The sequence below is a fragment of the Bos taurus genome, chromosome 2, assembly GCF_002263795.3.
Source record: "Bos taurus isolate L1 Dominette 01449 registration number 42190680 breed Hereford chromosome 2, ARS-UCD2.0, whole genome shotgun sequence".
Classification (NCBI taxonomy): Eukaryota; Metazoa; Chordata; class Mammalia; order Artiodactyla; family Bovidae; genus Bos; species Bos taurus.
Genome location: NC_037329.1, coordinates 135,732,681 through 135,759,644, shown reverse-complemented (window position 1 = coordinate 135,759,644; position 26,964 = coordinate 135,732,681). Strand labels below are relative to the sequence as shown.

At 54.9% G+C, this 26,964-nt stretch overlaps 2 protein-coding genes and 1 non-coding gene across 8 annotated transcripts in view; 1 reads left to right on the top strand and 2 right to left on the bottom strand.

Annotated features, from left to right (window-relative positions):
• The first annotated feature begins 248 nt into the window (after positions 1-248).
• On the top strand, positions 249-26,964 carry SZRD1 (SUZ RNA binding domain containing 1). Of its 4 annotated transcripts, none has more exons than NM_001114608.2 (4): positions 249-323; positions 16,739-16,788; positions 18,336-18,590; positions 19,566-20,176. In NM_001114608.2, exons 1-4 carry the CDS (start codon positions 273-275, stop codon positions 19,666-19,668), a joined length of 459 nt encoding a protein of 152 aa, NP_001108080.1. In that variant the 5' UTR covers positions 249-272; the 3' UTR covers positions 19,669-20,176. The 4 variants fall into 4 exon arrangements, 3 of the variants coding, with proteins under 3 accessions (NP_001108080.1, XP_010800840.1, XP_024856684.1); XM_010802538.4 differs by having other exon boundaries at positions 251-323; positions 18,339-18,590; positions 19,566-26,964; NR_102346.1 differs by lacking the exon at positions 16,739-16,788 and having other exon boundaries at positions 18,339-18,590.
• TRNAE-UUC (transfer RNA glutamic acid (anticodon UUC)) lies at positions 7,080-7,152 on the bottom strand. Its single transcript has one exon. It is a non-coding gene; the product is annotated as a tRNA-Glu (tRNA).
• SPATA21 (spermatogenesis associated 21) overlaps positions 23,122-26,964 on the bottom strand; it is a 42,574-nt gene continuing 38,731 nt past the window's right edge. For 2 of the 3 annotated variants that reach the window (XM_059880258.1, XM_059880264.1), the window contains 2 exons: positions 24,564-24,739; positions 23,122-23,886 (listed from right to left, as the gene is read on the bottom strand). In XM_059880258.1, the coding sequence (XP_059736241.1) occupies positions 23,540-23,886; positions 24,564-24,739 (523 nt within the window). In that variant the 3' untranslated portion in view covers positions 23,122-23,539. The remainder of the gene's footprint in view (positions 23,887-24,563; positions 24,740-26,964) is intronic. The other variant, XM_059880263.1, reaches the window with a different exon arrangement.

The following is a 26,964-nucleotide window of genomic DNA, read 5'->3' as shown; positions in this document are numbered from 1 at the left end:
AAAGAAACACTTCCCGTACTCAAGACGATGAGTTCACAAGAACTCCCATTCAGTACACGTCCCCTTAAGAAAAATGGCAACCTTTTGATTTCTCTGCCCTCTTTCAAGATGGCTTCCCCGAGGATCGTGGGCCTTGGACCGGAGCCTCTTCCGGCCTTGGCAGGGGGCGGGGTTCATTGAGCAAAGCCCTGCGTGCAGGCGCCCGCGACAGAGACGCGCTTCAGGGCGCAGGCGCACGGAGGGGTGGGGGAGGAGGGAAAGCGGCGAGTAAGATGGAAGATGAGGAGGTCGCTGAAAGCTGGGAGGAGGCGGCAGACAGCGGGGTAAGGAGGAGCCGCCGCCCCGGGGCTGGGCCGGGCGGGACGTGGCGTGAGGGAAGCCTCCGGGGAGCGGGTCTGGGGATGGTTCTCCCCAAGGAAGTGCCCCACACGCCGGGCCAGGGATGAAGGAGAGGCCCCTGGCCCCCGAGCGCCGCGAAGGCCTCTTAAAGGGGCCGCGTTCCATTTCTCCCTCCACCGCGGCCCGGTGCGCCTCCTGCCCCCGCTGCTCCCGGGCCGACGTGCGCGCCACTGGGGCGCCCCATCCGCCGCCCGGGGCCTCTCTGCCGGGCGCCCGCCGGCCCGCCCCGGGCTCCTACGGTCCGTCCTCTCCCCGTCGGACCCCCCCACCCCGCGCCCAGAGCACCATTTTAAAGTTCATGTGCTCTGATGGGGAGCGACGCACCGTGTGGGGAGGGGTGCGCGCTCCGGGGCGGCAGGCGGGGCCCCGGAGAAGAGCGGGAGGAAACGGAGTCATTTCTGGACCCTCGACTCTGCCGAAGTGCCCGTTGCTTTGTGCCGTCCGCCACGGTGGGCGAGTCAGGGCTTTTTTCCTCTTTCAGTTTTACTCGGAGCGCCCGGGGCAGGCCGGGGTCCCGGGGACCGCGGCAGAACCGCCGAAAGCCCCGGCGGCAGCCCCTCTCCCGTGGGCGCGAGCCCCGGGAGGACCTGGAAGAGTGGCCGCCGGGCGTGGGGGCGCGCTGCGCGAGGCAGCCGCTGTCCCGGCGGGGAGCGGAGATGGACCGTTCGATACTTTGCTTTGGGGGCTTTTGTTTGCCTCCACAAGCTGTGCGAAGATAGTTTATCCCAAGCTGGAGCAGCCAGTTCGACTTGGTTCGTGTTTAATTTGGCGTTTTCAGAGTGTGTGAGTCCGTGGTGACCCTGGTGAAGGTGTGGAGGTCTTTTGGGGCTCGCGTGTTGGTGTCTGTTCATCCCCCTGGAGCTCTGTGTATCGGGAATAGGGAGGGCGTGGAGAGCCGAGTGTGGCTCAGTCGCTCTGTTGTCCGACTCTTGCGACCCCAGGCTCCTCTGTCCATGTGATTCTCCAGGCAAGAACACTGGAGTGGATTGCCATTTCCTTCTGCAGAGGATCTTCCCGACCCAGGGATCGAACCCGGGTCTCCTGTGTTGCAGGCAGATTCTTTACCGACTGAGCTAGGAGGGAAGTCGGGGTAGAACGACAGCAGCTGGGTTCCCCCTCCCCCCAAGCTTTGAGGGTGCTTGTCAGCCCTTGAGGAGGCCGAGAAACGGACCTCTCCCTTAGCATTCCCTTAATGTTGAATCTTTGGCCTTGAAGTTTTTCCCAGTGGTGGTTCAGCGTCTCTCAGGGTGTTTGTTTCTCACTTAGCATAATTGAGGATTTGAAGAATTAACTCGTTCAGAAGGTATTGAGTACAATTGTTAGACCATCTTTCTTGAATTTTGACTTGAGTAAGGAGAGCAATGGAAAGATTTTTATGAGGAGCAGCAGGTGTCAGCCGGCCGGATATTCGTTCAACAAGCAGTTTGGAGTGTCTGCTCTGTGCTAGACGGCGTGCTCAGCAGCGAGTTTGTGCCAGAGAATTCACAATCTCCGGTAGAGGCGTTTACTGCCTACGAATGTGAGTGAATCATTCAGAACCCCTCCTGCTGCTCCCTCCGAAACAGTTTGGCCTACAATTTGAATGTGACTCAAATGATAAGTTTCTTGAGAATCTTGTCCTTTCTTTGTTTTTCCTCACCTGTTTCAAAGGTACATGAGTTTCTCATGTTAAAGAAGAAAACGAACAAAAAATGAATGTTGGGTCCAGAAATTGAGTATTGCTTTAGTCTTTGAGAAGCAGCAGAGGGCTTAGAGATAAGCTAGCCCACTCGCAATTCTGTCGCTGAACAGACCCCAGAGATGTCAGATCTAACTTGGATCTTTCAGGTGCTCATCCAGGATTCTTTGTACTAAACCTTTCTTAAGTGCCGGGTACAGAAATGGAGCCCAGCCTTGTCACACTGACATCATGAGCAGTACTGCCAAAATGCGAGTTCCTTTATATGGCTTTTATGTAACTGAAATGCCCTGTAGAGGTATTATCCTCTGTAGGGTGATAAGTAAGGAAACTGAGATTTAGGGAAACCTATCTGGTTCAGGGTCACACAGATAGTAATCCGGAAGCTGGGATGTGACCTGTCTGACTCCGAATCTGGATTCTTTCTCTCGAATTCTGCTGCCTCCCACCTGGAGATCTATGGACTGTTTGGGAGTTGGGCGTTGACTTTTATTTTTAATATGTTTGCTTTGGACTTATACTTGAAGGCTCCCTTGAATCTGATTCCCTTTGCGAATTTGATTTAGAGTCTTGTAAATGCACTTTTGAAGGCGGGGATGAGACGTGATGTCTGTATCATAGGGAAACTGACTATACAGTGTTTCTCAGATGTAGCCAGCTGAGTGTGTAAAAGTCTTAGCTTCAGGTTACCCTGTCTGTCAACTGCGATATGGTAATGAGAGTTAAATTACACACACACACACCTCTCCTTGCCAAAATAAAAAAATGGACGGCGAGGCTAGCAAATGGGGGTTGACTCATTCTAAACGTGAGCATTTAAACTTTATGTAATCTAGAGTTCTAATCCTTGAAAGTAGAGGCTTTTGGTGATTCCTGCTCTCCGACACCACAAAGATTTTGCCATCCTGCTAGAATTTCTTCCTTGTTTGTCAGGACATCTGAGGTCATTGTTTCCGGTTTATTTTCAGAACACTCAGTATCAAGTTCTGTTGTGTCCTTTGGGGGAAGACTGCCTGAGAAACCTCTCAAATATTTTGTAAATAGACTGCTTTTTGCTTTTAGTTAGTATAGTGAACACTTACCTGATATAAAATTGTCCCTTTACCTATTCTCCCAAGGAGTTACAGCCTCAAAAGAGAGAAAAGACAATTTAAAAAATATGACTTATAATCGGTCAGGGAAGTGCTTCTTTAAAAATATACTGCCTTTGGGAGAAATGAACATGTAGAATTGAGTTAATGTTGATTCAGACTCTAAGTTGTGTCCTTATCTTAAGCACATTTCGAGGACAAATAGTGCAGTTTGTAATCTTCATATTTCCCCCCAAATCAGGTTAACAGTTTGCTCAATATGAAAAGAGCTCATGTTCCCAGGCTGCAGCAAAGTAGGGTGTTTGCAACAGAATTAGGACTTGATTGCAAGGAAGTGGGAGACAAGTCTCAGATCCACACCAACTGGTTTTTTTACATAGGAGGATTTTTTGTTTTGTTTTGGCAGTGCCTCATGGCTTGTGGGGTCTTGGTTCCCCAAGCAGGGATTGAACCCCAGCCCTCCATGGTGAGAGCGCAGAGTCCCAGTCCCTGGACTGCCAGGGAATCCCCTAGTTAGGAGTTTCTAAAGGGGAAAGAGAGGGGAAGCTGGCGGTTAATCATTCTGTTCTGATATTTCTTAATCATCATTCCGGGAGCCAGGCCGTCTGTGCCTCCTACCCAGTGGTCTGTGACCTGGTGGTCCGGGTGTGGAACCTGCAAAGGTCATCTCGTTCTGAAAATAACAGACTTGTGCATAAGTGATGTTATCAGAGGTTACATTTTTAAGACATTACATTCTTAAGACATCTGGTACTGATCAATTATTACTGTGCAAGCATGGGATAGAAGTTAGAGAAAGAAAAGGGAGAAGGGAAAAAGTTTAAAAATGAAAACATTTCTAAAAGCTAGTTAATGGACGTGGGTTCAGATTTCTGACCGTTTGACTGAAGGTTTATATTCACTTGTTTAGACACTCCAAAAAGATACAGTCTACTCCATCTTATTGGCAATGAGCTAACCCAGTCCTAGGGGAAGGATGACGGTACATCAGTGGAATTGAACTGGTAGTTAATATCGAGCTTTGGCAACCTTTCTCATTTCATTGCCTCTCAGAAGTTGCCTTTTATTCTCTTTTGTAAGGGCAAGTCATGTAGCTAATTGGAAGAAAGTGTATCTTAAGTTCAAGGATAGTGGTCTTCTGGACTAGGAATTTATATTTACTTTCTACTCTCATTGAGCCAGTCATCTGAACATTAGCCCTTTGGGGATATCGTGTGGTATGTGAGTCTTGGTAAGGTGTCAGTGAGCGTGGAATGCTTGCTGTGTTCCAGGTCCCAGGCACAGTCCAGTGAGGAGACGAGGAGGCAGCACTTTCTGTGGAGGAGGTATAGACGGGGTCCTGGGGCTGGGATCAGAGACAGTCTTGTAGGGAAGCTGATGCCCAAAGTAAGATTCCAAGGCCCAGTTGAATTAAGCACTGGTAAGTCTGGGAGGACAGGTAGAGTGGGACCAGTGCACTCAGGCAAGGAGGCAGTGAGAGAAGAATGCAGCATTAGCAGAGCTACGGGATTTTCTTCTGGCTGGAGGGCGGGGCATTGGCGGGGCAGACGGGAAAGAGCTGAGGCCTGAGAGGTATGCGGGGGACGATCTGGAAGAGCCTCCTGGTGCAGGGCTCTGGAGAGCTTGGACTTTGTCCCGAAAGCAAAGCAGAGTGTTGGAGGCTGTCTCTTTTTAGGAGGGGTGAGTTTGCACTTGCTCTGACTGGCGTGTGCTTTCTCTAGTTGCGCGTACGGCGTGTCTTTCTGGTTACGGAGCGAGGGCCTCTCCGGTTCTGGAATGCAGCTCAGTGGCGCTGTGCGCTGGCTTCTCTGGTTGCGCTGTGTGGGCTTAGTTGTCTGCAGCGTGTGGGATCTTAGTGCCCTGACCAGGGACCGAACCCAGGTCCCCGGCACTGGAAGGTGTCTTCTTCTTCAACACTGGGCCACCAGGAAAGTCCCCATAGTCAGGTTTTAATTTAAAAGATGAGAACTTTGATTTGCTTAGCTTTCTTTAGAGAAGAGACCATTCTCCCTGAAGCAAGACTGCCTGCCTCACTTCGGGGTCTTCAGTGGTGCCTGAAATTGCTGTCATCATAGAGGGTGTACACTGGGTGTGGATGGGGGCAAATACTAGTTATTTGGGGGCTACCTGGTGCCGATTTCCTTCCGTCTGTGTTACAGTAAAGAAGGCATTTGAGATTTGTGGTATCAGAGAGCGCAGATCCAGGTGCGCCCTGGCCAAGGAGCCGTTGCTACGCTGTTTCTGGTCCTTACGGAAAGACTGAGCTCGCGGGACTGATGTCTTCAGAGGGGGCTTTCTATAAAGCGGTTGGCTGGTTGAGACGTGATTGTGCTGAGCAGTCTGTGCCTGGGACTCTGGAAAAAAAGATGTTTCACTGTGGTTTCGGAGAAAAATAATGAGCTTTTCACTCCTAACTGCTCAGCACTCTCCCTTGGGGCTGCACAGGGGTCTTGTTCCCAGCGTGCTCTGGGTGTACAAGAGAGCTGCCATGGTTGCTGTGGATTGGAATTTGGAAAGTTGCTTTTCCTTCTGCAACAGGACCTGTGTGTCTTTCCAGAGCTTTGGTAAAATCCGTCCAGAGAAGAGGCACTGTTGTCTGGATCTGGTGGCTCCAGTCTGCTTGGAGCCGGCCCTCTTTCCCACTGTCCCCTCTGTGCCGCAGTGGCCCCACGGTTCGTGTCCGTTAAGGCCGTATCCGGTGGCTGCCTTCACAAGCGGAGCGGGTTCTTTCCTGCACATTTTCCACGGACACAGAAATTGTTTTCCTGTCACAAGAGCTGCAGACTTGTTGGTTTCCTAGGAGATGAAGTTTAGCTACTTATATCTGTGGCCAAAATACAGAATGAAATTGGTTTTTCCTAAGTGGTTACTATAGAGATTGCTCTTCCCAAGTGGTTTCCAAACTCTGCTCGCCTCCACCAAGCATCCTTCTCCTTACCACGCAGCTCAGCTCTATGCAGGATAAAGATTAAAGCCAGCAGCCACAGAAGTTAGCAACAAATCCTAACGGTGGTCTCTGTGTTCATAAAGAATCTTATCCCTGAGGGTAAGGCATTTAAAACTGTCTCTCACAGTAAGTCACCCTCTCCCCCACACCCAAAACTCTTTCCCTTACAAAATGAACACAGGAAACAGTCTTTCCTTTCTAAAAGGAATAGTAAACATTGTTAAAATGCAGTTAAAATGGCATTCTTCAGGGATGTGATCCTTAGATGAGACTCTGCAGGACAGTTATGACTAGAGTCTGGAAAAGTCAGGACTGGCGTTACTCTTCATAGACCTTGAGAGCCACATGTCCAGCCCCTGTGCTCTGGCCTTCTTGGATTATAAAAGCATCTCTGACCCTCCAGCCGTCCGTTCTGTTCCTGCTGCTGAGTTGCATGTCTGACTGGTGAATGAACAGAGCCTGTAAACCTGTGAACTCCCACATCCACTGGCCAGTCCTGGCAGGGCTCCTTAGGCAGCCTCCTGAGGGCGCGTCACGGGGCAGGCGGAGTGCACCTCGCGTGCCCTCCGTCTCCGTGACCCAGTGGCGTGTGTGGGGCAGGAGCTCCCACGGGCAGTCCCAGCAAGGCTGCTGGCACCCTGCGCCTGTGCGTCAGGGTCTTTCTAGACTGTTTGTTTACTGTTGCTTCTTGGCAGAGAGTTAACAAGTTCAGTGCCCTAAGGTGTGTAGTTGCTGGTTCCCTCGCAGTTGTGTGTTTCCTTTGCCTGGGATTGACCTCGTTCCTCTGTAGCCTGGATGATGAGCTGGTGCATTTTGTGTATCCGAGAAACTTGAACTCAGTGCTCAAGAGCCAGAAAGACAGTGCTGCTGTTAGCTGTAATGCTAAGAACAGTGACTGTGAGATGCTGGTTGAAATCTTTTTTTTTTTTTTTCTTTTTTTGAGCTGTGCTTCAATGCTTGTGGGTTCCCCGACCAGGGATTGAACCCAGGCCCTCAACAGTGAAAGTGTCAAGTCCTAACCACTAGACCACCAGGGAGTGCCTTGAAATCTTGATTATAAGTGGGAAATAACTTTTTAACACCGGGCCAAGCGGAAAGAGAGAATGTGAATAACGTGCTCAGACCTCTTGGGGAAATGGAACAGCTCGGCTCTCGGGCTCCTGTATCTGTAGTTCCCACTGACGACCTCTGGTAACCTGTAACCTGTGGACTGCTTGGGGATGCGCGTTGCATTCTGAATGTTGGATCTGCACGCCTTTCCCTGGCCTTGCTTGCTCCCCACGGCCCCACCCTGGCGCCCACCTGCTCCGTTGTGCTTCCTGCCCTGCTGCCCGTGATCCTGACTAACCTGTGGTGAGGGTACCTTTGGGTGTTTGAATAAAACCTGGTGTGGGGGAGCAATAGAGACTTTGCTCCATCCCCCAAAGTCTGTAGGTCTGATATTTCCTTTGGGAGAGAAGCCTTGCTGTCTTCATTATAAAAAGGAGCAAGAAAGGATAGGTTGCCCTGGGCAGTCAGTGACCCGCTTTCTGCATCCGTGGCAGGACGGAAATCAGGAGGTAGGCTAAGGGTTCAAGTGCCAGGTGTGATTTGGGGACAAGTCACTACTTACTGAGTGAACAATTTATCGATAATCTAACGGAAAATGTTGTTCTAGCCAACTTGAAGACTGTAGTCAGCCTCAGCTCTGAGAGCAGTTTCAGAGAGGTGGGGGCAGGTGCCGTGTGGTGTGCTGAGGGCTGTGTGTGGTCCGGGCACACGGCTCCGTCGGTCCTGCTGCTCTCGAGGGACGGGTGTCTTAGTTAGGCCTTCAGTGCTTTTCTCAAGTGTGGGGCGATGCGAGAGGCTGGCTCGGTGAACATTTCTCCTGAAAATAGGTAGCTGCCTGAGGACCGGTCCTGCCCGCGTCCCCAGAGCACAGGGCCTCGCCCTGACCTCCGCCCTGCTTTCTTCCCGAGGGCGTGGAGACCTGGCTGCCTATCGGCGGTGCTTGTAGAACAGGGTGGGGGGCAACATTCTTTACTGAACAGCCCCTTTTGCTTTTGGTCTTCGTTTCAGCCAAGCTGTAGGAGGCATTTTATGAGCAGTTTGCCCGGAGTGCTGGGAATGCCCATCTCCAGGTCAGGTGGCGATTTTGTTGATAGGCCATTTAATGTGCTACTGGACTCAGCCCTGTTAAACACCTCTGGCCTGCCTGACTTACTAGGCTGTGATGGTCCAGGAAATGGTTCCTCTAGCTGCTGCTTCCTGTAGCCAGGGTTAGACTATTACAGCCGTTACTCTTGCGGAACCATATCTGTGGCCAGTTGTTTCGAGTGACCTCGTCATCATTAATTGTACTGAAGGGTCAGTCACGCATTTGGTAGTTTAAAAAATGATAATCTTATGAAATAGGTACAATGCAGGTAACAAGGTCGTGAGTAAGTATTTCAGCTGAGAACTTCCATCAGGTGTGGCCCAGTTATCTCCCCAAGTTGTCTGACCTGTTTGTTCTGCACCAGCCCTTGGGTTTAAGGGAATCAGCGTATTGGCATAATACGTAAAGTTCCCCAGAGATGTCTGTACCTACCGGGGCGAGTGGTGGTCACTCTCACCCCTTCCACGATCGACAGAGGAGTATTGTCTTCTGAGGAGTCGCGTGCCTGATGCCAGGGGGAAACAGGGGTGTCCGTGGTTGAGCAGGCACGCCTGCCACTGAGGTCTGGTTCGTGCATATGCAGGTGGCGGTGCACGCTGGAGGGGAGCAGGGAGACCCCACGGACAGGGGAAGCTTCTGTTTAAATTTTTATCGTGCCTTAAAATTTTTGTTTCATCACTACCTTTCAGCGTTGTTTTCTTCATGTGTAAAAATAGATTAATAAAATCTACCTTGCCTAGTGAAGAGTTAAATAAAGTTATCCAGGAGTAAAAAGATCATTCTGGGTGCTCTGCGCAGAACAAACTGTAGGGGCAAGAATGGAAGCACAGAGAAGAATCAGGATACTGCTGGTAATTGAGACCAGGATGGTCTCAGCAGCAGAAGCATTGAGAAAATTCAGCATACATTTTGGAAATAGAACCAACGAGGTCTGCTGATGTGGGTGTGAAGAGGCCTCAGAGGCGAGTCCAAAGTCTGGCCTGAGCCCTGGAAGACCGGACTTGCTGAAATGCGGTGGGAGGAGCAGGTTTGCGTGACGGGGTGAAATCAGGAGTTGGTTTTGGACACAGTAGGCTGAGGTACCTTTCGAAATCCAAGTGGGACTGTGTATGTGGATGATTTTAAAGCTCTGGGACTAGATGAGGCCACTTAATAAGCCAGCCTTGACACAGAAGGGGCAAATTCCCCAACCTCAAGGGATCGGGAGAGGAAGAGGAACCTATCTTGTTATAGAAGAAATCAGATTCGAAGCGTGAGAGGGAACCACCCGGAGCGCAGTGTCTGGGAGGCTGAGTAAAGAAAACAGTGTATCCATTCTACTGATAAAAGCTTACTTCAGCTTTAAAAATGCCACAGGGAAGGAGCGCTGAGCGGTGCTGAGGTGAGCAAGGTTTGGGACTCACCAGTAAGCTCAGCGGCAGGGCGGGGCAGTTTGGGAGGGACGGTAGAGCGCAGAGAGCTGAATTGAAGCGAGGTGGGGAGTGTTGCCCAGAGCAGGGCCCGAGCCAGACCCTGGACGCTGAGTGTGTGCTTGCTGCTTCACGCTGACACAGATAGGACCCAGCTGAGTGGGTTGCATACCCCTGAACACCATGCCTCCTGGGTCCTTCAGGCACTCAGTCACCAGCTGCTGACAGACGAAATGGACAGGAGGGAGACTTGTCATTCTAAGGTCAGGTCTAAAGCAGTGTTACCCAGCAGAAGTATCCTGCAGGCCACATAGGTAATGTAAAGTTTTCTAGAAGCCATATTTGGAAAGTATAAAGAAACACATGAAATTAGTATTTTTAATTCAATATATACAAAGTAGTATCAAATCAACATATAAACAATGTTGAAAATACATTAATGAGCTGTGTTACACTTTTTTTTAACTGAGACTGGGAAGTCAGCTGTGTCTTTGACACTTAGAGCACCTCTCGGTTTGGACCAGCCACGTGTCAAGCGTGTCCCAGCCGGTACGGCAGCAGCCCTGCGCACAGAGTGGCCCAGCTGGATCTGATGCAGAGGAGAGCGTGCCCAAAGGGTTCCCCCTTTCTGGTCAGGCGCGCAGGGATCCAGAAAGCTCTGTGAAACTGGGGAAAGAAAGCAGGAAGTGGTTTTCCCTTCCAAGCAAATAGAAATTGTTTGGTGTTGGCTGCCTGCCGCCGGAGCCCTTTGCGCTTCCTGCTGCCCCTGACTTCTTCCAGTCCATCTCTTGCTGGCCCCAGGAGTTACAGCTAGTGTTCCGCCGTAGCTTCTTGAGTAGCATTGATACCAGCTAATAAGAACCTTGCTGGCCGCAGCTGAAGTAATCTCAGATGACTTTCTAAACCTAGTCTAAGGTTAGAGAGATGGGTCCGTTATTAGATGTCTCTCGAGATTTGAGCGCCTCTGTTTAAGGAGTGTCTTTCTTCGGGGCCCTTTCTTTCTCTCCCTCTGTCCTCACCGTCACTCTCTCTCGCCTGCTCTCGCCTGCGTCTCCCCCTTAAGTCTCTGCCGCTCGCCTGAGCTTCACCTCTGTCCTGACAATGTTTGTGCTCCCAGGGCACCCGTGGTTGATCTGCCTCTGCCTGGCGGGGCTCCCCGTCAGCAGGGACTGCCTTACTCATCTCAGTCTCCAGCTGCTAGCTCGTCTCCTGCTTGGCAGGTTTTAGGTTTTCCGTAAATGCTTGTCTCCAGCTTTTTTTTTTTTTTAATCACAGTGAAGCAAAAGGAAAACGGCCTTGAGACACATCAACAAAGCACAGATTTCCTTAGGGAGGGCGCTGTAGCACCGCATCCTGTGCCCGACAGCGACCCACGCAATTCGAGTGCAGCGTCTTTCCTTGGGCGGGAGTAACAGGAAGGCGGAATGCCTGCTGGGAAATGGAACCTTCAAACAGACCACCCGAGTCTGTGTTAAAGAGGCACCTGATGGCTTCACTGCGCTGCAAAGCTCTTCTTTGTCGCTCAACTTCTGAATTCTGCCTTTTGCTCTTTCTGATTTACCCAATCGTGTTTGCTCAGGAGTTATTGTTATTGAACCTGACAGGGATCCTGAAGCATCGCTGTAAAATCAGACCTGGGGGAGGTGACTGTGGGTGCCCTCCTTCCTGGAGTGAACCGGGGGCTGGGGCAAGCAGAGGCATTGGAGACAGCCAGCCCCCCTGGGGCAAGACCTTGTCACCACCATGCCAGAGATGTGGAGGAAAAAGGCAGGGATGAAGCGCCATTACTAAAGTTGATATGAAGGTTGTTTGGAAAAGGTTTTGTGAATTGCATATCTGGACTTGAAATAGCCAGGGATGTGCTTTAAAAGTTAGGGAGACCTTTTTATCTGGCTTTAGACCAGATTTTGCTGGTTCCACCCATGAAACCACATAATCCTAAAGGAAATCAACCCTGAATATTCACTGGAAGGACTGATGCTGAAGCTCCAATCCTTTGGCCACCTGATGCAAAGAGCTGACTCACTGGGAAAGACCCTGATGCTGGGAAAGATTGAAGGCAGGAGAAGGGGACAACAGAGGAGGAGATGGTTGGATGGCATCACCGACTCAATGGACGTGAGTTTGAGCAAAGTCTGGGATACAGTGAAGGACAGAGAAGCTGGTGTGTTGCAGTTCATGATGTCGGATACAACTTAGCGACTGAGAAACTACCCGCGAGTTATTTTTGTTTTACTCCTAAATGCAACCGAGGCCCTCGAGGGAGGAGCCAGACTCCCCCGGTGTGTGGTGTGGAGACACAGGGGCTGCTGGGGAGACTGCCCCCAGGAGGCGCTGGCAGAGGTGGTCTGCGCGCCGGCACCTAGAGAGGCTGGGCCCGGCGTGGACCCTGCCGGCTGCAGTGCAAGTCCAGGGATCAGAGCTCATTGGAAGGTGGGCTCACCGTCCACTCCTTGATGGCATTTTCTCCCAACTTTTCATCACGACCGGTCAGGCTCTGTTTCTCGGAGGAACGCTGTCTCTTCAGATCCCCCCAGGGTCTACTTGCAGGTATGTGGTTCCCAATTTGGAGAGCTGGACTACGTGAGCCTGTGGGGCATAGCAGTTCACAGGGAGCCCAAGATCGGTCATTCCGCCTTGAATTTGAGAGGAGAGTCAGAAGATACCAACTTCTGAAATGGCAACTGACAGAGACACTTTGTGCTCAAAAAGCCCCTTACATCGTAACTATGCTGATGAAAAGATGGTGCTTCCTGAGCAGGGCCAGGGCCTCTTAGGCCTCCATTTGGTACCGAGATTCTTGCAAGTTGTGTCGGCCGCCTGGTGAGCGGAGGGCCTGGGTTTGGCTTGCCCATCCCTAGGTGAAGTGGTGAAGTCTGTTTTTGCCACGTACGGTTGTATCGATACCGTCCTTCCTGCACTCTGCACCAAGGCCGGAGGAGTCTGCCTCTCTCGTCTGCCTCTGTCCTTCCTTCTCCCCTCCTCGCCGTGTGCATCTGTGTGTTACGGAGCGGGGCTCTCCCCGCCGTCTGTCTGCGCACACACACGTGCTGGGCCTCCGTTCTGTTGGGAGGTTCTGGCTGGGTCACAGTTGAGACTGTTCACGGCGTCTCCTTCCGCTCCTGTGCGTCCACCCCCAGCTTTCTGCTGGAGGTTCACACGAGCACATCCTTTGCAAGATTAAGGGCCTCAGCAGCCAGTGGCGCTGTGCGTCTTTCTCGGGTGTGTTGAACTTGCAGACCCTGACGTCTCACTGCACCCGTCCGTGGCGGTGACCCCCCTTCTGTCTCTCCTAAGGACCAGTCTGTCCAGGAGCAGCTTGCTGCCCACGGTGGCTCCTCGTGGCCCCCCAGCCCTAGGCTGCTCGCTCCCTGGTTTGCTTGTTCCTGCAGACCAGGCAGCGTGGCTGCTCTTGTGGAGGTGCAGCTCCACGGGTCAAGCGCTACCTGTGCTCGCTAACAGCAGACCTCGCGTGCGACTTTGACCCAGAGAGAGGAGACGCAGCATCATCTTCTGGAATCTGTTCAGTGCTGCTTAAGAAAAAACAGAGCTCTTCGGAAGGAGAAGCTGCCCGTGATCGCTTATGCCCTCACACTTGCCTTGTGCCCCAGTGAGCCTTCCTCTCTCGGAGTCGAGTTCCAGTGCTGAGCTTATGGGTTTCTTTCACCAGCCATTGAGATTGGACCTCTCACACACGAGTCTTGACCTTGGGCCGGGCCTGTGTGCATCCCTGTGGAAGAGGAAGGTGCCCTTAGCGGGCTGGATGCCTCGTTGGGGCCCACACCAGGCGCTTCCTCAGGCCTCATGAGGCCGACGGAAGCCCTTCGGCTGCTGCCTCTCTGGCGGAGCCCAGCGTTCTCCGTGTAGTGTGCCCTGTAGGGGAGTTTCCACTGGCTCCAGCTCCTCAGAGCCGGCGCCGGAGAGTGGACTGATTGCATGGGCCTGTCCAGGGAGAGAATGGACGGACTCACGACCCCTGGACAGACTCCAGTGGGAGATGCGGGGCCCCCTCCAGCTGCTGGCAGAGCACCCGCCCCCTGCAGACGGCCCTGGGTGCGCTGGGGTGCAGCAGGCCAGCCGAGGCGGCCGGGACCGCTTTCCACCAGGGCCGTCGGCGTCAGAACCCGTCCTCCCCACTGCAGGCGGAGTTCCTCCTCAGCCCGGTAAACTGTCCTGCCCGAGGCCGTGGGGATTCATGCGTGTATTAGTTACTGGGGTGCGGGGGCAGAGTAGGAGCCAGAGGGTGGAAGGAAGCGGAGCTCGGTGTCTGCTGGCTTTCCCAGGGGGTTGAGCAGTGTGGGGGCGGCAGCACGGGGTGGGCCTCCAGCGGCCTTAGTTCTGGGGCTGCACTGGGACTGTGGGGCAGCTCTGCAACCTCTCTGAGCACCTTCCCCTCATCTGACGGAGAAAGAGAAAGCCACTCTGGCTCACACAGGGTAGGTGTGACCGGAAAGGGAGTGTTAGGGAAGGTGCATTGACAGCCTTGAGGCACTGCCGTCTGTTCCCTCTTGAAGGGCTTTCCTCCACCAGGCTCATTTGCTGGGCCTGGGCAGCGTCTCCGTCTTCCCACGGGCCCTGGAGAAAAAGGGAGCCACGCCCTCCTGAAAGGGAAGCCTTGCACGGGCGCCCTCAGATTCAGTCACCGCCATGTGGATTTCCCATAGTGCTTTTAAAAACCTGCTAACCCATTATTAGGTCCATTTGCCTCGTATTTGGTCCTCAGAGCAATGTACAGGCAAGAGTCCCTGGAATGAAGTTTAAACATGCAGAGCTTTCTCATCACTCTGAAGCAGCGGAGTCAGCCTCCTGGGCGCGGCTGCCTGTCTGCGGGGATGAGTTCTCCCTGGCCCCTCGGAGCCCCTCCCCTTGCCACTGTGCTCCCTTCAGAGGGAGTGTGGGTGCTTGCCCGCCTCTAGAGGCATTTGATCTGACCCATTTGAAGACATCTAAATCCCGTGGATGTAAAACCTTACATTTATGATGGAGGAACTTGAATAGGAAGTCTCATTTTCAGATTGTAGCAAAATGACACAAACTTTAAAACTGCAAGTTAGTTGTGAAAAGCCCTTAAAAGTTGGTGGGCATTAGTCTAACATGACGGAGAAGGTGATGGCACCCAACTCCAGTACTCTTGCCTGGAAAATCCCATGGGCAGAGGAGCCTGGTAGGCTGCAGTCCATGGGGTCGCTAAGAGTCGGACCTGACTGAGTGACTTCACTTTCACTTTTCACTTTAATGCATTGGAGAAGGCGGTGGCACCCCACTCCAGTGTTCTTGCCTGGAGAATCCCAGGGACGGTGGAGCCTGGTGGGCTGCAGTCTCTGGGGTCGCACAGAGTGGACACGACTGAAGCGACTTAGCAGCAGCAGCAAATATAGTTTGAGTCTTTCATAAAAATAAAACATGTTAAACACACCTCAGCATCAGTCATATCAGTGTCAGATTCCATTTAGATTCAGCTTCATGTCATTAGGCGAGCTTCATATTGCTTACAGGAAACAAAAATAAGGAATGGAGGGAAGTAAAAGGGGGAAAAGCACATTCCAGGTGATACCAACCAAAAGAAAAACGGAATCGCTTTATTGATGTGAAATAATAGATTTTAAGATAGAGATTGTCACTTACAATGGTAAGCTTTAATGTACTAAAAGGAGTAATTATTGATTATTTTAGTCTATATTTCAAACAAATCAATAAGATTGTAGAAGATTTGAACAATACAGCTAACCAGCTTGAACTGTAGCCATCAACTATATTTCAGGACATAATTTGTGAAAACCAGCTCTGGGCTCTGAAGTTTTTGAAGAAAATATTTCAAAAACTGTTCACTAAGGCCATCGTTGTTAACATTTTGCAAGTACTAGAGTCCTTTGAAAACCCACCCATCTCACTCGGCCAGGGCTCCTCAGCCTCGTCACTGCTGCCCTTTGGGGCTGGATGGTCTCTGCTTTGAGGCTGCCCTGCGCACTGGAGGGTTTCAGTGGGTCCTGGTGGCCGTTTCAGCCCACTGGATGCCAGCACACCTCCCGTCCAGTAATGACACCTGAAAAACGTCTCCAGAGGTGGCCATATGTACCAAAGTCACCCCAGGTTGAGAACCAGTACGTAATTTTGCATATGATTGCGCCCCTCTCCAGTAGCTAGATGGTCTTGCCCTCCCTGAACACGGTTGAATGGGACCTGTTTTAAGAACACACAGGGGACAGCTGAGGAGCCCGGAGCCTGGGCTGTGCTGGGCGCCGCTTCCCTGTCCCGCATGTGCAGACTCGCACGCCAGGCTCTGGAGGCAGCCTGTGGTTCCTGGTGCTGAGGCTCGGAGGACTCCAACTCCATCCTGCTGTGCAGAGGGTCAGCTTCTCTTCTGTTCTGGGCCTCTTGCTAGCTGCTAGTCTCAGAGTTCTAGTCCATACAAGTGAAAAAAAAATGATTGTAAAATATGTGATCCACGGCTCATGAAGGGAGAGCGTGCATCTGAGGAGCAGGTGATGACCGGTATGGGAGCAGAGGAGACTTCATAGAGGAGAGGCAGCCGCTCAAGCTGTGTTTTGCAGGATACCTGGGAGTTTCCAAGGGGGCCGAGCCTGGAGGCAGGCGGACCACACACCGGGCTACGGCACAGGCCAGCTTGGTTTTGCTGTGGTTGGTGTGACAGGAATAGGAGCTGAAGGCATGCGTGCGGGAGGCTTGCGTAGGGCTTGGACCGGACCGGCGAGCAGTTGAAGCGTCTTCAGTGGGGACGTGAGCCAGGCTGGCTCATGTTTGCAGAGTTGATGTGAATGGCTCTTTGAAGGACAGGTTGGCGACCAGGAGACTGGTTGGAGGCCGTGTAGAGACCCCAGTTGAAGGATGAGGTCTAGAACTCTCACCACAGCCTCAGGCATGCAGGGGGACGAACCTGCAAGGAGTCAGGGCCCCACGCCCCAGAGGCTCGTGAAGGGAGGGCTGCACCCAAGAGTTTAAGGACACACTGTCGTCCCTGGTCACAGAGGACGCTGCCCCTGGCTCTGAAAATAAAGACGTAAGTTTTTATTTGAGAGAGATTTTTTTCCACTTTTTATATACATTTTTTTCCTCTAGGAAATAGACAGACGGTTGGAAAAAAAACTGAAGATCACACAAAAGGAGAGGTAAGGCTGCTGTCTGGTCTGAGGGCTCACGCTCTCTGCTGTGAGCGCTGGGCAGTCAGTGGCGTCTCCAGCTGGCCGTTAGGTGTGGCAGGTCAGGCTCGTGGGCAGCGAGCGCTTCCTTTAGGGTCAGACACGGCGGCTGTGGGAGTGAGGCTGGAGTGGTCACCTGCGTGCTGCGTTAGCGGGCCCCTGTGAGGCGGTCTGCAGAGAGGGGGTGGTGCCAGGGCTGGGTGGGCACGGAGGCTGACTGAGGTGTGGGCACACTGTCTCCTGGACGCCACTTTCCTTCTCTGTGACACAAGGGGGTCGGGCAAGAGAGTCCCCTGGACCCTGCACGATTGGCATCACGAGGGGATCGGGAAGAAAAGGTTCTCGAAGTTCTTCAAGACCTTTAAGGATCGCTTTTCCCCACTCAGGCAGCAGAGGCAGTGGGTTTGCAGAGCAGGTACAGGTTGAATGGCGCGGTCTGTCTTGGCCCTGCTGACCTGACCTGTCAGCGTCCCGCGGGGAGGAGGAGAGGGCCTCTGCGGGCTTGCCTAGTTTTCCCCGGGGGCCGGGGGGTCCCTGCCCGCCGCTGGCTTCCCGGCTCCCCGTCTGTCTGCGCGCCTGGTCACAGCGCCCTGGCCCCCCAGACCCGCTCCAGGCCCCGGGCCGGCAGCCCCCACCCCGGTCCCGACCCCTCCTGAGAACAGGGCCCTGAAAGCAGGCCCCTGGGGCTGTTCGGTTCTGAGGAGGAGCTAGGTGACCACTCGGGGAGGGTCTTCGTGGCCCTGCCCGCCTGCACCCTCGCTCCCCACTGTCCCTGCTGTCCAGCCCGCCCTGTGTGCACACGCCCGCCGTGCGCCCCCAGCCGTGGGCGGTGCTTTTCCTTGGAGCGCTGCCAGGCGCCGTCTGCATCGTCCTGACCGCAGCCCCGCCGCATCCAGCAGACGGAGAGCCCTGCTGCGGGGGCGGGAGGGGCTCAGCTCGGGAGCTCTTCCGAAGGGGCCGCCAGCGTCCAGGAGGCCCAGGCCCCTCAGCAGAAGGCCGGGCTGTGTGGCCAGTCCCGCCTAGATGCCGGTCAGGGCGGCGGGCCCGGCCCCCTGGAACCCGGGTCTGAGGGCATGTTGGGACCTCGACTGGGAGGGAATGCTTTGCCGACCCCCAAGCTAAGGGGCTCCCACCTACCAGCCTGTTACATTCTGGTCTGCGTAGGGAAGCTGGGGTTTCTAACCGAGGCCGATGGATTCTGGACAAGAGATGTTTTGCCACCGGGGCCACACTGTGGTGGTTGTGACTGTGCTGAACACGAGGAGAGAAGTCTCCGAGTGAGCTGGTGTTCCCGCCCCCCTCGCCCGCGGTTCGGTCTGGGGAGCAGACCTGGGGCTGTGTGAGCTTAATAGGCAAGCTTGCTCTTTGGCGAAACCCTTCTTGAGTGAGAATTTCAGCGTCTGGTCAGAGGCCAGAGACTAATGGATAGGCTTGGGAGCGGGAATGGTGAAGCGGGGCCCGGCTGGGGCCTCCTCACCGCAGACAGGACTTCTGAGGCTGTGTTTGCTCTTCGTCAGCAGGAAATCCAAATCTCCTCCCAAAGTGCCCATTGTGATTCAGGACGATAGCCTTCCCGCGGGGCCCCCTCCACAGATCCGCATCCTCAAGAGGCCCACCAGCAACGGTGTGGTCAGCGGCCCCAACTCCGCCAGCAGGCCGGCCCTCCCGGTCAAGTCCCTGGCGCAGCGGGAGGCGGAGTACGCGGAGGCCCGGAAGCGGATCCTGGGCAGCGCCAGCCCCGAGGAGGAGCAGGAGAAGCCCATCCTCGACCGGTGAGTGTGGCCTTCGCGCCCCCGGGGGAGGAGCGCGGCCTGCGGGGCGGGGCTTCGCGCTGCGCGGGTTCCAGTCACATTGGCCGGCTCTGAGCGCACCTCTGCCGCTTCCTTCTGCTTAGCTTAGACCTACCTAACCCTCTGTGTCCTCACCGCCTCATCCGAGAAACGGGATGATGATCGCCTGCCTTATCCATTTATTGTACAATTAAATGGCAAGTGAGTTGTGGATGTTATCTTCTGGGTCTCATATGGCCCGCTCTGATGTGTTTGTGAATTTTCTCAATTCTTTTTTTTAATCATGGCCTTTTTGCCTCTGCAGTTCTAGAGGCTGCATTATGTAAGTTTGTCACCTCCCGGTAAAGCAGTGTTTGTTAAAACATCCTCTTTCTAACTACGAGAAGCCTCTTTGGGAGGGAGGGGGTATTCTGAGGCTTGGAATAATCTGTACCGTGCCTTCATTATTTTGATGGACTCCCGTTCTCTGTCCTCTAAGCCCTCATTTGGCAAAGGAGTAGAAGTCCATTCTCTTTCAGTTCTTCACAGTCCTATGAGTCAGCCATGAGCCCTGTGATTTGGAGAGGAGCGGTGGGGCGGCGCGGGGTCACCGCTGAGCCTCGGTCAGAGGTCTTAGCCTCAGCCCGGCCTCTGGGGAGCCTGGCCCCCGAAGGTCTGCAGGACACGTGCTCTCCATGGTCACTGTCACTGCCCCTGGACAACAGGGACCCTGGGGCACTGCCCCCGCCTCTTCTAGAGTGCTGCGGGCGCTAGCGAGCAGGGGCCGGCCGCCCCACCTGCTCTCTGGGGCTTCCCAGCGTGGAGGTGTGCCGGGTGTGCTCGAGAGAGAAGCAGGCTCACGGGGCCAGAGTCGGCCGGGAGCCACTGGCCTCCACCCCAGATGCAGGAGTTGACTTTAAGATCTGGGGGCCTCTCCTTTGCCCTTTCTCAGGCCTCCCTCTGGTCTTCTTCCTTCAGGCCAACCCGGATCTCCCAGCCGGAAGACAGCCGGCAGCCCAACAATGTGATCAGACAGCCTCTGGGTCCTGATGGGTCCCAAGGCTTCAAACAGCGCAGATAAACGCGGGCTGCCGAGGATGCCGCCGCCCGCTGCAGGCCGCACTGCCGGGGCAGACCGCTGGACTTGAGCAGAGGGAGCGACCGACTGACTTGCACTGTGATCCCCTTTGCTCCGCCCACTGTGACCTTGACCCCCATGCACTGTGACCTCCCTTCCCCCTCTTCCCACTGCGATTGGCATGTCTGCAAGGGCTGTCCCCAGTCAATGGAAAGGGAAAGGGTGGGGGTTAGAGGAGGGTTGGGGTCCCCCCCAGGGACTCAGAGTAGAGAGTCAGGCAGTGCCCCTTGGCTACTTGGGGTGAAGCCAGTGCCAGCAATAAGTTTATCATGCTCGTTAATTTGGGATATCAAAACGCAGATGAGAACTCCCGTCCACCACCCTCAAGTGCGTGTCTTCATCACTTAAAAGCAAGTTCCATGGGAAAATATCCTTTTTTTTTTCTTTCCTTCCTATTTTTGTTTATACAAATATTTGATTTGCAAAAAAAAAAAAAGTGCATGGGAGAGGTTTTAGCAGTTTAATGAATTTTTAATTGAGAAAGGGTAGTTTGGTAGTCTACTTAAAAGTGTTTCTGGGAAATTCACTAGAAACATTAACCAATAAGACTTTGGTGAGCTTAGCTTCTGTGTTCCTACTGCTGCCCAGCCGGGGCCGGGCTCTGCAGCCCCCAGGACAGAGGAGCAGCCACGCCTGTACCTCCCTCCCCCAGCTACGGCCCAGGGCCTCTGCGCCCTGCCTGCAGACTGGGCTAGCTCTGTAGGCTCAGAGAGCCTGGGGAGGGTGCCAGCCCCTCACCTCTAGTATTTTGGGAGATGGAGACGGTGAACAGACGTCCCCTTCCAAAACCCCTCAGGGTGGCTCCCTGCCAGCCAGGCTGGCTGCTTCTGGAAGGCGGCGGGGGTGAGGCCGCGGCTCCCGGCGTTAGGAGAAGGGCTGCGAAACTTGCTCAGTGTTTCGCTGTCAGCACAAGGGAAGCCCGGAGACAGTCTGACTCCAGGATGCTGAGCCTCCTGCTGAGTGCGGGCAGAACGTAGGTGGACTTTGCTGCCGCGCAAGACTTAGAACTAACTCTCGCATGTCTGTGGGGCGCCATCGCTGTCGATGGCGTCAGCGTGGTAACTGTACCCAGGACACTTCCCCTGTGAAATCACTACCTTAGGAGCAAACCATTCTGAGTGCGTTTGGGGAAAACAAGCTGTGCATTGCAGAGGTTGGTAATGACAGACTGGTTCCCCCTGCGCCTAGGCTACCCTCCATCCCTTTTTTCCAGAGCAAGGGCCTGGAATGAAGGCAGTTTTCCCTCTGTCCTTAAAGGCTGGAGACTGGCTTTGGCTCTTTGAGGTGGAAGAGGCTTAGCGGGCTCCACCCAGAGCAGCTGTGTGCGTACCATCTGGCTCCTCTCGGGCTCTCTGATCTCTCTCGTTGCACTGCACCTTGCGTCCCTCAGCCAGCCAGACGGCCTGCCTGCTCGGCAGATGAGTGTTGGAGCGGGTGCTGTGGCGTCTGTGGTTGGGGCAGCTTGCACTGGCCACGGTGGCGGGCCAGGTCTCCAGGCTTGCTCCCGCCTTTGGTTCACCTGCCCTCACCTCACCCCGTGGGGATGTCAGCAGGGCCCAGCAAGCCTTGGCCGGTTGCGTCTGCCCCTTAGGAGTGGAGGTCAGCTGTCAGCCGAGTCAGCAGCTAGTCCACAGCACAGGCTTACCTCTGAGTGAAGCCCGGAAACGGTGCATGCGCAGAGCTGGACGCAGCTTCAGTGAGAGCCTGCGGGGTGCTGAGGGCCGCCACAGGCTGTTCTGCGGGGTGGGCAGGAGGGAGCTGCTGTCTCCACGGCCCCGCAGCCCTGACCAGGTTTCCGCGTCCGAGACGGACAGCGTCCATCCCTCACATGACAGTGGTGTCTGGCCCAAGATGAGACTGTCCTTTTCAGCTGGAGAAGGTACAGGGGTCGGCAGGTGGGGAGGCCAGAGGTGCTGAGGGCCCTGCCGTTGGGACCAGCTGCCCTCGCTCCCCTCTCCTGGCGGGGGCCCAGGAGGCCGGCTGACGGGTGTCTGGATCGAGGAGGTTGTGGGGACTGCCGCTCCCGCCTCCCTCCGGCCAAAGATGGGCTCTGCCCGCTGCGTGCCTGCCTCCACCCACCAGCAGTCTACCCTGGCTCCCCAGACAGAGAGGTGACGGGCAAAACTTTGAAAAGAAATGAAATAGGAAACTCTTGTGTTGGGGGGAGGTGGGCGGGGAGATGGGAGAACGGTTTGGATTTTGTGTGTGTGTTTGTGGGGTTTTTTTTTTTTTTTTTTTTTTTGTAGCTGTCTGTAACTTTCCTTAAGTGCTTTTTTTTTTTTTTTTTTTTTTTAAGTAAGCTGCAGGCTTTGGCTTGGAAAACCCCAGGGAGGGTGAAGGGGGCAGAAACCTGAGGCTGCTGCCCCTTTCTGCCTCCGTGGTTCTGTCCCCTTCCCCAGCTCCTCCCTGACCCCCGAGCCAGGCCTCAGACCTCCCAGCTAACCGCTTCCCATGAGCCACTACTCTGACGTCAGCCTTTAACCAAAGGAGCTGGGGGTCTGGGCCTGGTGACCCGCCCTTCTCCGCCCACTCAGTCAGGGTGCTCCCCACCTGCAGGCAGGAGGCAACACCCGATCTGCTCCCCTCAGCCCTTCCAGGGCCCCCGCCCCGCCCTGCCCAGCCCCGCCATCCCCTGCTCGCCCCGCCTGGGGACGCTCTGCTCAGGGACGGGCCGGCAGGGCTACCCCAGCCTCCCCGGTAGGCAGAGACTCTGGAAGCCTCCGGGGTCCTGTTTTCGGCCATGTGGCCCCCGGGCGTCTGAACGGGGAGGGCCTGGGAGGGAGCCTGTCCCCTGCCGTCCTGCTCTGCTGGTCCAGCGGGCATGCCCACCCCACCCGCACCGCGGGCTCCTGAGTCGGCAGATGAGGCATTTTATAAATTGTATTTTAAATACATGTTTTAAACTTGTCAAAGCCTTGTCCTCGTTTCAGTCTCTGATCTTCTCAGCTTTCGCTGTGGCTGCGTGTTTCACTGCTGGGGGCGCTCTGGGGACAGGACTGGGGTGGCCGAGGACCCACGCCCATCGACTCCCAGGGAAGGAGACCCCTGGGTCTCAGCCCCCGAGGGCCTCCCCACACCCGCCCCCAGCCGCCTTGCCATGGGGTCTGCCTGTGTGAGAGGCCAGGGTCTGTCCCAGGCACGTCCCTTACGTTCACCATTCCCTTCAGCAAGGGGGAAGAGTTCCTGCCCTTGTGGGGCTCCTAGTCTGAGGCCTGGAGACAGTCATCTGAGGACAGTCCCATTCTGTGCTTAGAGAGTGCACAGAAGGTCAAGACTTGCACCCAGGCCGCCTCTAGCAGGACACCTGGCCCTCGGCAGGCTTTCGGGGCGAGTCTGCCTTCAGGGCTCTGGAGCCTGAGGCCCTGTGCTCTGACAGCCGGGTGGCACAGAGGCACAGAGGCTGAGGTTCTTGTTTATTGGCTTACCAGGCCGCAAAAGGAAAATCCAGCAGCAGTCCCTGCCCGATGACCCGTCTGTCCGCAGGCAGAGTCAGGACTTCACAGGGTCAGTGGGTTCGAGCCGGCACAGAACTGAGATGGCCGGGTTCCCTGGGGGAGAGGCGGGAGAGCAGGGCGAGAGGGAGTGGCCACCCTCTGCCCCGGTTCATTCCAGCAGGCCTGGGGAGGACCGCTGCAGGCAAAGCTCACATCCACCTGGCTGCCGAGCCGGTTTCCTACTCCAAAAGCAGAATCAGACTCAAAGAACTTGAGAGTTAAACCCTGTGCGTGAGAAGGGCAGGTGGTGCCAGGGAGTCCTGGGCACCGAAAGGCAGAAGTACTCTGACTCTGGAACAATCTGCCCAGCCCACAGGCTCTCAGAGACTAGTTTCTTCCCTCTTCTGTCCTTTCCCCTCTCGTCCCTGGAACAGCAGTGTCTGCATCCACCTCCTGGAACGCTGGATGCCCCTTGGATTAGGCCCCGGCCCTCTGACACGGCGGCGGATGGGCCTGCGCCGGGGCCTGCCGTGCCCTCGGGGTACCCACCTGCCTCCCTGAGAGCCAGTGTGCAGGAGGATGCTGTGGATGTCGGGGCCCAGGCCGGGGGAGGGGCACTGCTCCAGCTCATAGTGGCCGCCCTGCTTCCGGCGGACCGTCTTCTTGTCCAGCCGCGGGCAGAGTGGGATGCAAGGCACCTGGGCGTACGGGCTCTGCAGATTGGCAGCTGGCAGTGGTAGAAGAGGCAGGAGAGGGGTGTTTCAGAGCACGCTCAGCCTTGGGAGCCAGGCCGACCCCTGGGAGAACCCGGCTCTGCCACAACAAGCTGGGTGGGTTTGGGCCACTCACTGGACCTCCCTGAACTGCTACAGAAGCTGGAGATGATTGTGCGTCCACCTCAGAGCTGATGAGGATTTAAGGGAGCGCAGGGTAAGGGCTAATAGCAGCTTAGAAAGGAGCACGTCTAGACACTTGGAAGGCTCCTCGTCCACCCACTTGGCACGCAGCAGGAGTCTGGCCTGCGTATAAACTCCCCTTTCTGACACATGCGAGCTGAGGGGCCTTACGCAAGTTGCTTAAACTTTTAATTTTCTCAGTGTAAATGCGTGGGGTATTAATAAACACATGATTATGATGACTGAATTCTAGCACATCTGCAAAGGGCTTATCACAGTGAGTGACCCCAAGAGTGCTCAAGAAATGATGAGCTGGGATTGCTCAGCCCCTCTGCCCTCCCAATCCAGGCTCTTGAGACCAGCTGTGCTCCCTGGGGTCAGGCTCAGGGTAAAGAGTGCGGGGGGCTGGGCTGGAGCGAGTGGTCGTCAGCACACAGCTAGGCCCAAAGCAGGGAGCTGCGCCTCGGCCCCGGCTGGGGGAGCCACTGGGGGAGCCCGGGGCCCTCACCGTAGTTCTGCTGCTTCAGCCGGCTCAGGACCCTGAGGACTCTGCGTTCGGGGATTTCCAGGGTGTCTGCCTGCGGGGGGCTGTAGGGAAGCTTCTTCCGGGGCCGCAGCCGCCCTGTGGCCGATTCCGTCTCCCGAGCCTTACAGGCGCCTTCCTTCAGCTTCCGCTGGTAATAGCTGGGGAGGCAGCGCCGCCCAGCTCAGCACTGCCTCGTCTCCTTTCCCCTCCTCACTCCCTCTTCCTGAGCCCCTGTTCTGTCTGGCCAGCTCAGGAGCAGGGGCTCAGGAGCTCTGGGTGTTCGTCCTGGCTCTGCCATTCACTCCTGTGACTGTAGGCAACTTACTGCCCTGCTCTGAGCCTCAGTCCGCCCGTGTGAAGTGGGGGAACAGTTCTCTCTCCCAGTCACTGGACGTCACCTGACTTCTCAGGTGAGTCGGTCAACATTTTATAGGGTTAAAAGCAAAGACTAACAAGACCCATTAAGCATTCAGCAGACTGGCCCAAGAGCTTGGTAAATGTTACCATGAGTTCTGTCACGGGTATTTTTACTTAGATGTCCAAATGCTTTGTAAGCCAGCTATGCAGTTAATTCCTGCTCATCTTCCAGATTTCAGCTTAAGGGCCATCTCTTCCAGGAAGCCCTCTCTTCCAGTAGACTAGCTGGGCTCCAGCTTATAGACCCCCTGACAGCCTGTACTTAGGCCATCACAGCCCACTTAATATTCCTAACTCATCACTACTTGCCTTTTCCCCACTAGACTGCAGCCCCACACGTACATTCATTCATTCAAATATGTATCAAGTGCTTGCTGTGTGTGGCCACTCATCTCAGTGCTTGGGGAAGGGCAGCAGTGCTGCTGAGTCGCTTCAGTCGTGTCCGACTCCGTGTGACCCCACAGACGGCAGCCACCAGGCTCCCCCGTCCCTGGGATTCTCCAGGCAAGAACACTGGAGTGGGGTGCCATTTCCTCCTCCAATGCAGGAAAGTGAAAAGTGAAAGTGAAGTCGCTCAGTCGTGTCTGACCCTCAGCGACCCCATGGACTGCAGCCTTCCAGGCTCCTCCGTCCATGGGATTTTCAAGGCAAGAGTACTGGAGTGGGGTGCCATTGCCTTCTCCGAAGGGCAGCACAGAAGATGTTTATTTAAGGTCCTTGTGTTGTCTCCCAGCCCCACCTCTTACCAGCCATTGTCACAGAAACCACTTCTCCGTGGGCCTCAACCAGCTTTGCACAGGGACAGCCTGACGGGGTCTCACCTCAGACCGTACCTCCTGCTTCTTGCTGCAGACCTCTCTGACATGTATGCAGCCCAGAAGTGCAGGGGAATTAAACGGCTGTGAGGGGCACCCCTGACAAAGGAGCCCGCTCTGGGGTGTACAGGCTTCTCGCTCTTCCCCTCAGAATTCTAAGCCACCACTGACAGTCTTCCTCAGAAGACCCTGGGGTGGTCGACTCAATAGCACCTCCTTGTATTGACGACGACTCCTCTGTTCACACCCCTTGCCTCACTTCTGCTCCCTGGTATCACTTTCTGAATCAGCTTCCTAGGCCCTTATCTAGTCAAGAGTCAGATCCTGAACAAATAAAAATCATGGTCCTCATGTGAGTAGTGATGGGTGCTTTGAGAGAAAGTAAAAGCTGAGTAAGGGATAGTGATGAACTCCGTTGTTCAGAGTCAGGGAGAGTCTCCAAGGTGGTGACATCTGAGCAGGAGGAGGAGGGAGCAAGCTAAGGGGATGTCAGGAAGAGGCAGGCGGAGGGGACAGCTTGGGAAAGGCCAGGAGGTGGGAAAGAGTTGGTGAGCTCTGGGAACAGGGGGCGAGAGGTGGTGTGTGAGGGGTAAGGGGGTGGAGACGGGCAGCAAGCTGGGAGGTCCAGCCCGCCGGGGACTCCAGGCAGCGGTGAAGGGTGTGCGGGCTGCTCAGAGCAATGGACCGCTCTTAGGGCTTCAGCTGGTGGCTAAGCTGGGCCTCTGCCTGTCCTGACAGCCTGGAGCTGGGGGTTTTCATGAGGGTCACACACAGGAAATGAACTCCAGAGCCCTCGCATGGAGACTGGGTCCAGATCCCTGTGTAAAATTACAACCTGAAAAGGCAACATCCTGAGTAAAAAGATGGACTAGAAAATAACTTCACCCAACGGGAGCCCACAGAACTGATCAGAGGGTGTGCAAGCTTCTCAGTCACAACTTTAAAGGAAACTGCTTGCTCTCTCCTTCCTCTCCTTCCGCTTCTTACGGGCTTGAATGTAGATGTGTTTTGGTAAACTGGCTTAGGATCGACCCAGGGAATGGTGGGACGATCAGTGGGGTAGAAGCTGGGTGCCTGAACAACTCTGCCTTCCCACCTGCTTCCTCCAGACCATCCATGTGAGAGAAATAAACTACGTTGTTTAAACTACA